The 11,854-nt window shown below is 34.9% G+C and overlaps 1 protein-coding gene across 2 annotated transcripts; it reads left to right on the top strand.

The window, feature by feature from the left end:
- Positions 1-1,989: 1,989 nt before the first annotated feature.
- On the top strand, positions 1,990-7,265 carry LOC131157981 (probable trehalase). 2 transcript variants are annotated; one of them, XM_058112479.1, is made up of 11 exons: positions 1,990-2,861; positions 4,109-4,228; positions 4,703-4,818; positions 4,931-5,031; positions 5,138-5,247; positions 5,627-5,693; positions 5,777-5,947; positions 6,047-6,134; positions 6,240-6,339; positions 6,438-6,651; positions 6,909-7,265. In XM_058112479.1, the coding sequence occupies exons 1-11, from the start codon at positions 2,329-2,331 to the stop codon at positions 7,011-7,013; spliced, it is 1,725 nt and encodes a 574-aa protein (XP_057968462.1). In that variant the 5' UTR covers positions 1,990-2,328; the 3' UTR covers positions 7,014-7,265. The 2 variants fall into 2 exon arrangements, with proteins under 2 accessions (XP_057968462.1, XP_057968461.1); XM_058112478.1 differs by having other exon boundaries at positions 5,621-5,693.
- Positions 7,266-11,854: the final 4,589 nt, after the last annotated feature.

Here is an 11,854-nt window from a genome sequence, read left to right as displayed (position 1 = left end):
TCTTATAACTGCAGGAAAAGCAGATTATGAATAAAACACCTTACCCTAAATTTGGGATGAATTTCAATCCAACTTCTCCCACGATCAGCTCCGGCAGACTTGCAGAGAACTTCGTCAGGAGCGTCGTGGTGGCCTCAGATCTTTAATCCGGTGAGAAATGGAGACGGAATCGAAGAGAGAAGGAGTGGGAGACGTTTTAGAGAGAGAGAAAGAAAAAGTTTGCGCCAGTTTTCTGCTGAAAAATATGGGTTTTCACTATTTATAACCCCGGATTCGTCGACGAGACACGTCATCTCGTTGACGAGTCCTTAAGGAATTTTGTCGACGAACTTCCCCCCTCATCGACGAATTTCAGATTGCCCCAAAAATCTCTCGTTATTTTCTCGTTGACGAAACCTGCCCTCGTTGACGAAACCTATCCTTGTCGACAAACTCCTCTTATATCCTCGTCGACAAATCCCCTGTGTTTGTCGACGAGATGCTGAAAAATTCCTCGAGTTATTACGAAGAGTATTTAAAAAGAGGTTCCATGGTGTATGTTGTTTGCAGATGATATTGTATTAATTGATGAAACTAGGGACGAAGTAGATACCGAGTTAAAATTTTGGAGAGAAGCTTTAGAATTTAGAGACTTTAAGATAAGTAGAAATAAGACAGAATATATGAAATGTAATTTTAGTAATGATAGGAGAAATATTGGGGACAAAGTTAAACTTGATGTTGAAGAAATAAATAGCACTTGTAGATTTCGATACCTTGGATCTATTATGCATGCTGAAGGAGAAATTGAAGATGATGTAATGCATAGAGTTAAAGCATGTTGGGTAAAATGGAGAAGTGCTTCAAGTGTGCTCTGTGATCGTAGAATATTCTTAAAATTGAAAGGGAAATTTTATAGGATATAAGACCAGCAATGTTATATGGATTAGAATGTTGGGTGACGAAAAAACATAACATCCAAAAAGTAAAAGGTGTCGAGATGAGAATGCTTAGATGGATGAGTGATATAACATTGAAAGATAAATTAAGGAATGAACATATTTATGTTAAGTTAGGTGTAGCTCCTATAAAAGATAAGATAAGGAAGATACGACTCAGATGGTATAAACACTTGCAACATATGTCATATAGTGCACCTATGAGGAAGAGTGACTTAGTTATTGTGGGGAGCAATAGAAGGGGTAGGGGTAGACTAAAATAACTTGAAAGGAGATAATAAGTAAAAATTTAATATCCTTGAATCTATCAAAAGAAATGGTCCATGATCGCATAAATTGACGGAAAATGATTCATTTTGCCGACCTTACCTAGTGGAACTAAGACTTGGTTTTGTTGTTGTTGTTGTTGTTCTCAAGGCCACTCTAGAGTGAAGAAAACACACTAGAGTTGGATAATGCACAAATGTAAGAAAGGTGGGGATTAGGGAATGACAAGAGTAGTAGCTACAAAATTACTTTTTTAATCTTTATTTGTAGTGATTATCTCTCATTGGATTATTTACAGTCTTGATATATAATTTATTTTTTTTAAATATATTGAATTGGTTATATGTCAAAATTTTAATTTTTTTAGGCTTTGTTTGGAACAAATTTAAAAAAAATTTGCATTTTCATGTTTGGTTATTATTAAGGAAAATAAGAAAGAAAATAAAAAAAAAATTAGAAACAAAAATTTAACTTTATACATCAATAGTATTTAATTTTTTTTAATTTTTAATTATATTAAATAATTTTTTATTTTTTAAATTTAATATAAAAAAAAAGTATAATAGAGAATGAGTTTCTTCCTTATTTTCTCTCTTTTTCTTTCACCTTCTTGATCCATTATAGTTAATTGGATTATTATTATTATTATTATTATTATTTTTGAATTATCACGAGGAGCCAAGCCATTGACGCGGCCTTCCCCCTTATTTGTTACAGTTTATTTAATTATTATTTTTTAGCTATATCGTATGAATATAATGTATCCGTATTGGACACCAGTATTAGCGTTTTTTTTTTTATAAAATTCTTCCTTTAGCCGGTGCTTTTGGCAGTGTCTCTGTTCAATCTTTTCATGACAGAATCAGAATTCTTCCTCTCTTGACTTTTTATTCTTCTTCTTCAGCTTTCTTCGTCGTCTTCTATCTCATTCTTTTTCATTGTTTGCTTTTTCAGATTCATTCTGCTTATAAAACCATGAATCAGCTTCGATTATCCTCGCCTTGTCTTCAGCCTCATCCAAAACGTCCAATCGCCTCCATTAATTGCGGCTTTTTGCTCCCCCAACCCTAAATTTTCCTCTCTCTATCTCGCCTTCATCTTCTTTCCTTTACTCTTAAATCCCATGTCCGCTTCTGAAACCCCATCGCAATCCAATCCTCCCGATTCCGGCCCCGTAAAACCCTCAACCCCACTCGTCACCTTCCTCCAACGCGTCCAGAAAACCGCACTCAACACCTTCGGCTCCTCCGGTTTCGATCCAAAACGGTACGTCGACTTGTCCCTGAAATTCGACCTATCGACGACCGAGAAAGCCTTCAACAGCTTGCCCAGATCCAAAAACGGGTCAGTTCCCGTTGAAGCTTTGCAGGATTACTTGGGGAAATACTTCCACGAAGCAGGGGATGATCTGGTGTACTTTTTGCCGGCGAATTTTGTACCGACGCCGGAGGGGTTCTTGCCGGCCGTGAAGCATCCGAATGTGAGGGCGTGGGCGTTGGAGGTGCATTCACTTTGGAAAAACTTGAGCCGGAGAGTCTCGGATGACGTCCGGAAGCAGCCGGACTTTCATACTCTGCTTCCTCTGCCGGCGCCGGTCGTGATTCCAGGGTCCCGGTTTTTGGAGGTTTATTATTGGGATTCTTACTGGGTAATCAGGTTAGTGTCGAACCCTTTTTTGAAAAATTTAATGAACGAGGACATCCCCTAATTCATCGACATTCAATCATGAGAAAAAAGAGATTGAGAGGCCTCCATGACCTTTCCAATGCTCAAGCTAATTTGCATTACTAAAATTCCACCATTACATAAATCTACTCATTCCTAAATTCAATTTAGTTTTAATTGTTTGCCTAGCTTTTGGAGAATACAATATAGAATTTTTATGGATTTGAACAAAAGAACAACAACAAGCCTTTAACTCTCATTAATTGGGGTTGACTGTATGAATCCTTTCGGAAAATTCATGCAATCAAGGAGAATTTTCTCAACTTACTTAAGAGCTATTGGATCCTTTTTCATAGCTCATTCTAGGTTATTTTAAGTCTAGGTCTACTCCTACTACCATTAATAATAATTTACTCACTCCTTCTAGGGGTGCACTACTTGACCTATGATTCTAATACTCAAGTCATCTAAGTTGCCCCTTTCTTGTCTTATGTTCTACTAGTGTTATGTCTATCATATTGATAATGTGTTTGTTTTTTAATTTATCCTTTAAAGTTATACCACTCATCCACTTTATCGTTCACATATCTGCAATTTTTACTTTTTGATATGTTGCTTTTTAGTTGTTTAACATTCTGATCAACATAGCATGCTTGATCTTATGGTTATCTTATAAAACTTTCCTTCTAATTTTAAGAGTATTCTATAATCACACAACACGTCTAAAGCACTCCTTCATTTTACTTAACCTACTTTAACTCTGTAATCACATCCTCTTCAATCTCTTCCTTTGCTTGCATGATACATCGAAGGTATCAAAATCTACTAATGCTATTAACTTTTGAACATATCCATGCAAATCCAAATCAAATTCCATTCTTCCAAACAATCTTAAGAGTTTTTCTTCTCTAGGTGTTGTAGGGTTAGACAATTATGTTTCTCTTTCACAGTCTTTTTGTGCATCACAACATGGGTGATGCAACACTATTAGAAATTAAAAATGTTGAAAAAAATTAAAGTTCAAATTTGACAGACTTTAGAAATCTTGGAGATCAATTTCCTGAGTTATATATTTTGAAAAAGAAAAAAAGAAAAAGAAAAAGTAAGGATGTTGAATGGGGGGGGAAATGGGGTGGGGGTTAGGTTCGAAAGTTTGCTTATGCCATAAGGTTATATTTTTTGTTTTATAAAATGCAACATCTTAAATATAAAAAATAATTTCTTAACTTTTAATGCAGGGGTTTGCTAGCAAGTCAAATGTATGATACTGCAAAAGCAATTGTGACTAATCTTCTTTTCCTCATAGATCAATATACTTATGTCCTCAATGGTGCTAGGACCTATTGCACCAATAGAAGGTAATGCTACTCTTTTCAGTGCTTGGCTATTGTTTCATGTAATTAAAAAAATAAATTAAATAATAAATTAATAAAATAAAGCAGATCCAGAATTTGAAGTTTAAGGGGGCTTATTGTAAGGGATTGCTATGGAAAGAAGGTTGATTTGTGAAAACCCAATATAATATTTTTAAATATTCTTCTTCTTCTTCTTCTTCTTCTTCTTTTTCTTAAGGCTCTAGTTTTCCATCTTTCAAAAATAGTTGCAGTATGCTGATTGGCCTTCTAAGTTTTGTTTTGCCCTCTTGACATTATGAATCTTGAATCATATTTTTAAAAGCACCCAGTTCCACTGTCTTCTCCTTTTTGTATAGGTGAAATTTAACTTATTCGTCTTCTTATTCTTAACTCTGAAGGCTCTAGTAGTTTTGTTTAGCCCTCTTGACATCTGTTTTTTCAGGAGAAATTTAACTATATAAGTTGACCTTTTTGCAGCCAGCCTCCTCTCCTAAGTGCAATGATTCGTGCGATATACAATCGGACTGCTGATATAGAGTTTGTTAGGAAGTCTCTCCCTGCACTTCTCAAAGAATATGAATTTTGGCGTTCAGGTATTGCAAGAGGGAGTTCCCAGTCTAAGTCTTTCAAATGCTTTGCACAAGTCATTATTTTTCTCGGTTGTCTTATGCTGATGATTTCCAATTTTTTTTTCCCCTTTTGTAGATATACATGAGGTGACAATCCAAGATGCTCAAGGTTGCATTCACCATTTAAGTCGATACTATGCAATGTGGAACAAACCCAGACCAGAGTCTTATACTATTGTGTGTCCTTCACTCCTGCATGCTTACCTTGGTTTAGGATTCGCATCATGTGAATGAATGTGAATTGTTTAACTGTATGTAATTACTGACTTGTATCATCTGGCAGGACTATCAAACTGCTTCCAAGCTCTTGAATGATACTGAAAAGCAAAAATTATACCGTGAATTGGCTTCCGCTGCAGAGTCTGGATGGGATTTCAGTTCAAGATGGATGAGGTAATAGTTTTTAGTACTTTTAGCTGGACTTCACATTTTGAGATTTCACAGATTCCTTACTTGGAGCCTATATATTTTGTACATTCTACATAAGGTTTTCCTTGGCAGAAGTCTTGCTTTCTGTTTGGGAGCTTGTATTTCAAACCTTGGATTTGGATTTGGATTTGTGTAAAACACAGTACAAAATTTTATTGAATTTCATTCAAATCCACACAAATCCAAATCCAAGTCTTGAAATCTATTCTCCCCAACACTACTTTAGAGTTGTTTGTTTCCACCACCTAATATTTTGTAGTGTTTTGGGATTGATGAAGTTTCAACTTAAGGATCTTTGCATATTGGACAATGAAAGTGTTTGGATGTCTTGTTGCAGAAACAGCTCCGACCTCACAACCTTGGCTACAACATCAATTATACCTGTGGATCTGAATGCTTTCATATTGGGAGTATGATTTTTACAATGCCTCTGAAGGTTTTAGTTGAATTCAGCAATCCATGCACTTATGGGCTATTGTGTTCTCTGATCCAGATGGAAATTGATATAACCTTCCTGGCAAATGTAATTGGAAACAATAGCTTAGCTGCACGTTTTTCTGAAGCTTCCCAAATGAGAAAAAAGGCAATGAACTCTGTATTTTGGAATGAAAAGATGCAACAATGGCTTGATTACTGGCTCAGTGATAGCTTCAAATGCAAAAAGGTAGGTATCTTCACAGGAAGTTTGTGAGCAGTAGTATCTTAAAATATAGAACCCCACAGTTTTTATTTTCCCTAATTTAGTCATCTCAATGCATTTTAGGGAGCTGAATCATGGAAGGCTTGCAACCAGAATCAGAATATATTTGCTTCGAACTTCATTCCTTTGTGGATTGAGTCATTTCACTCAGGTTTGTCATATATTTTCCATGACATTAGAATTTAGATGTGCATGGTGGCAGACTCTTTTCTCTATAAATCTACTAAGTAAACTTTTACAATGTTATCATGGGAAGATGTTTCTTTGGTGGGCAATGTTATGAAGAGCTTCCAAAGTTCAGGCCTGCTCCATGATGCTGGCATCGCAACCTCGTTGACAAATTCAGGACAACAATGGTAAATTTATCTGCTTCAGTTCCTGCTTGACTTGATCTTTCACTACTTTGTGTGTGTGTTTTTGTGTGTCCTAATTAACGGAGAATTTTCACAAGCAGGGATTTTTTAAATGGTTGGGCACCCATTCAACACATGATTATTGAAGGTTTGGTGCGGTCTGGATTAAAAGAGGCAAGATCCTTCGCAGAAGACATCGCCGTGAGGTGGCTAAGATCCAACTATGCTGGCTACAAGAAGACGGGTGCAATGCACGAAAAATATGACGTAGAAGCCTGCGGAAAATCTGGAGGTGGCGGTGAATACATCACCCAGGTGAGAATCCTCTCGACCTTTTAGTACTTCCTCGCACTTCTTCTCTTTTTCGTCGGACGAGGTATGATGGGGTAAACTTAAATGGCATAAAAACTGCAAGGAAGTATCCTTTTAGCCACCAAGGCTATATTCCTTTTTGGCCCATATCTTAAGTGGATTTTTGGTACAAGGGCTGTTGTGGACTTAGTGTGAGAAATGGTTTTATTTATCGCAGACTGATTAAGGATTAACTTCTTGATATTAATCCTGCAATGCAGACTGGTTTCGGATGGACGAACGGGGTTGCATTGGCATTGTTGGAGGAATTCGGATGGCCTCAGAATAGAGCAATAGATTGCCCGGCCGGGAGCTGGGAGAACTAATGATACAACTTTGATGAACTAGGATGGCAAAGCAGGATTCATCTGGGAATCAGAATAGAAGTGGTGGGATTGATTCTTATATGTTAGATTACCACTTTACCTAAAAGTTTAAGTTGTTAAATTGTGGGTAAACAATGTATATCAAGCTTTAACACTTCCTTACATGTGTAGTCCGGCAGCATGTGGAGAGATAAACACATAATAAATTTTTAAATACCATATAATAAATGCGAGCGACGAGACTTGAGCCTAGGAATTGATTCTTGTGAATTATGATGTTGCTTTCAAGTTTGAAAATTTCAAAGAAAGAAGGGAAAATTCAATTTTATGCTACCATCTTGATGTTGGAAGAGTGGATCTTAGGTTATAATGTTGAAATTTGACTGCTACTTGATTAAATCTAATATGTCTTGTAATGGATTTATCCAAATGTATCTTATCAGCATATCTTTTTTCTTGATATCTTTTATTAGTTCGGTTCTCTCTCTCTCTCTCTCTGAATTATTCAAGACCTATTTGGTTCGAGGATTTTGTAATAGAAAATAAAGAGATAAATTAATTTCTCATTATATATTTCTCTTTATCTCAAATATGAGAGGAAAATGAAAATTTAATCAAGCATAACTAAAGAAACAAGATGGGCATTTTAGGGTTTGAAATTATATGCTTTTTCGATAGGGGCAATGACAATACATTAGGGGGAGCTCTAGTTGACTCGGGAGCGAGAAGGGCACGACCAAAACTACTACCCGAATCGACACACACAACACTCTTCAAACTAGAGAGACGGAGAGAGATAAATTAATTTATTGTTATATTTTCTCTCTATCTTTGAGAAAGCATATGATAGGATATCTAGGAAAGTTTTATGGTGGGTTTTAGAAAAAAATGGTGTATGTTGTATGTAATAACCCAAGAAATTCTTCTAGGTCTCATCGACGAACACAGGGGTTTCGTCGACGAGGGTTCTTTAGGATCTTGTCGACGAAGACCCGGCTCGTCGATGAGAAGATACTGAGAGAGAATTTTTGGAAGTCTGAAATTCATCGATGAGGGTGCGAGTTTGTCGACGAACTTTCTACAGGACTCGTCGACGAATCTGACTCTATAAATAGTGAAAACTTGAATTTTTAACAGAATTCTAGCGCAAATTACCCTCTCTCTCTCTCTCTCTAAAATGTCTCCCACTCCTTCTCTCTTCGATCCTAGCTCCATTTCTCGCCGGATTGAAGATCTGGGGTCATCACGACGATCCTGGTGAAGTTCTCTTCAAGTCTACTGGAGTTGATCGTTGGAGAAGTTGGTTTGAAATTCATCCCAATTTCAGGGTAAGACATTTATTTAGTATTTGCTTTCCTTACAGTTATAATAAATGTTGTATGCAAAGAAATACTGATATTTTGTTCTAGGGAATGTCGTTTTCAAGGTGTTAAGTAGAGAACCCTGCGGATATAGGGCCAAAGTATAGTAGGGACTTTTCAAAGATAAGGTAAGAGAAACATGCTACGCTAGGTAGTTCTAGTATGTTTTCAGTATAAATTATACGTTTTTACCGGATTATTATTTACAGCAGAAATTTATACAGTTTATCAAGTATGTTTAATATGTTTTAAATTACTGTGTGGCTTGAGAATATAAATATAGAACAGAAACATGTTTTATAGTATTTTTCAAAATTATGTTATACAAAATATATAAACAGCGAATATGTTTTACAACATTTTTAGAATACCATGATTATACAGTTTTACAGTACCATGACATACAGATTTACAGTTAATCTTAGAAATACAGTTAATATAGTTACAAGTTACTACAATATCATGGTTAATACAGTTATTACAGAATCATGGTAAAACAGATAATTGTATATATAGATGTATTATATAGTATCAGACCTTGATGGACTATTACAAATACAGTTTACAGAACACGGTATCGTTGCTATATATAACATAGAGCGCAACCACCTATTTAGATAATACGTGGTAGATAAGTCGCTCGTGCCTACGTGTGGACAGTCTCCCTGTAACACCCCGACCCCGAGGGGTCTGGGATATTAACTTTTTACTACTAATTTACAGCGGAAGCAAATAAACTCAATTTTATTCAAACCAGAGCGCTAATTATTCATGTTACAATCACTTATTTCAAAAGAAGAAAATTACACAAACGTAAATATCTGAAATCATACTATATTTCTAATAAATCTTTATTTTTCTAATCCCCACCCGCATGCTTGCTAAGCCTGATTTCCGACATGTCCTTCAGAGTTATCTGAAATAAAATATGATTGGGGTGAGACGACGCTCAGTAAGTAAATAAGATTATTATTAGTGTGTGGCTAAAATGAGCTTTTAAAGAATTTCGTAAAACAATATTTAATAATATAACTTCAAGACTGCTTTTAGAATAAATATAAATTTAAAAATTTCTGCATAAAACTTTTGTCATCAATTTCAACAGTAAATTTTTATAATCATATATTATAACTGCTAAATTAAACTTTTAACTTTAAAACTGTAAAAACATTTAATGATAAACATACATATACTTTTCCTTATACGTTTTCCTTAGATCGTCATTTAAGCACCAGAATGATTTTTTTCACGTAAACTTATACTTTTCCTTCAAATCATCAGTAACTTGTATACGTAATTAAATATGTATAAACATATATTATAAAAACCACCCTTAGGCCTGTTTGCCGTAAGTCATGTTTACCCCCATGACTGGGTTGTGCGGTCCGAAGACTGGACTTAACTGGCTGGCCGACCAAACTAAATCAACGTACGTAAACTTTAAGTGAGATTTTCCTTATTAAGTCCTGGTCCGGAACCAGGTGTGCACTCAGGAGAAATCCACTAACATAAATAACCACTCTGTAAACAGTGTGGGTGCACTCTGATCCGTATAAACTTTAAGTTGCGGTACCGAGCATCTGTAACTTTGAACTTTCGTTGCCATAAGGGGTTTGAAAATCATCTTATTATAATTTATGCAATTTAAAATAATATCGTGAAAATCTCATCTTTACTCATATTTACATAAAAAATGTAACGTAGAAATAAACTCATGCCACACAATTTTTGTGTTAAAAATATATATAATTTTATTTTTGAATAGAAAGAAATGCTGAAAATTTACCCGAAGGGATTGGAACATTTCTTAACCCAAAAATAGATGCAAGTATATTAAAGATAGAACTGGTATAATTAAATATGCGTAAAAATAAACTCATGGAAATTTTGTGGAACTAAGTAACATAATTAAATTTTACGTACAAAATAAGTTCGGGTATGAATTTAAAATAAAAAGAAACTAACATAATCAAAATTTACTTACCTTCTTCTTTTACCGCGTGCTACGAACACAATAACTATCTTTAAAAAATGAGATCGGAAAGAGTGGGTGATTGAGAACTTATTTAAAAATTCTCTCTCCACCACAATTTCTTTCACTCACTAATCATTCTCTTCCTTGGAAAATTATTGTGAAAAATGAAGGTTGAGAGCTCCCTATTTATAGGAAAATTTTGGGGAAGAAATGAAATTTATAAAAGTGTGGGGAGATGGGTTGAAATTAAAATTTTAAAAATTAAAGAATGGGCAAGGTATGGGTAAGGTATGGGTTGAGTGTGGGATGGGAATGGAGGCCATGTGGGAGTGCTTGCCACCATTCCCAATAAATTTTTAATTAATTACTTACCTAATTAATTAATCAATTAGTTAATTAATTATTTTATTATTTTATTATTTTTCTTTATCATTATTATCATTATTATCATTATTATTCTTATTATTATTACTTTTAAACTATTTTTAGTAATCATTTATTTTATTATTTATTTTTGAATAAGAATTAAATTTAAATTTTGAAAACTCATGTGGGCCCCACATGGTCTTGTGGGCCCCACACAACTTTGAGACCAAAATGGATCGTACGTAACTCCAATAACTCTTATACGATTTTATGTATCCTACATAGCTTTGAGACTTGTGAAAACCTCCATACGGCTTCGGGACTCATGTGGGCCCCACACAGTCTTGTGGGCCCCGCATAGGATACCTATATTATTATTATTTTATCATATATTTCTACAAATTATATCAGTTAAAATATTATTTTATGTACTTATTTACGTATATAAACAGGTTCTTGTGGCTCCGGGACTCATGTGGACCCCACATAGTCTTGTGGGCCCCACATATGATACCTATATTATTATTATCTTATTATGTATTTCTACAAATTATGTCTGTCAAAACATTATTTTATGTATATATACTTATTTACGTGTACAAATAGTGTCTATCCTGTTTATCCTATGAAATTCCATTTTGACCAGGCCGACCTCCAGGGAGCGACTGAGCCGCAATGGTCTCTGAGCACTCGCTAAGACAAGGTCTTTCTTAGGCATCAAACATGGAATCAAGGATCCTACAGAAAAACACTTCTGTATTGATTTTAACTTAATGACTATTTTTATTATTTTATTATTATTGTACTTTAATCATATATATATATTTTTGGGTCATCACACTCCCCATTAGATATGGGTTGAGGAGGGCCGATCGAACTGACGAAGTATAGCGGTTTATCCTAGTAGGTCATTCAGTGATAGATCTTGTCTACAGGCCGCACAAACCTGTCCTAAGGGGTTAAATCATGACATATAGTTATCCATCCAGAGAAGTTTTCAGTTATTATTATATATGTATAGTTTCACAGAAATAAGGAATATACTTATATATATATTAAAAGTATTATGTATAGAAACCTAAAGTACAGATATGTTATGCAACATGGAAGAAGGTGGTGGCTTATATTACTTGTACTGC

This window comes from Malania oleifera, chromosome 6 (genome assembly GCF_029873635.1).
Source record: "Malania oleifera isolate guangnan ecotype guangnan chromosome 6, ASM2987363v1, whole genome shotgun sequence".
Classification (NCBI taxonomy): Eukaryota; Viridiplantae; Streptophyta; class Magnoliopsida; order Santalales; family Ximeniaceae; genus Malania; species Malania oleifera.
This window is presented reverse-complemented; position numbering and strand designations above follow the sequence as displayed.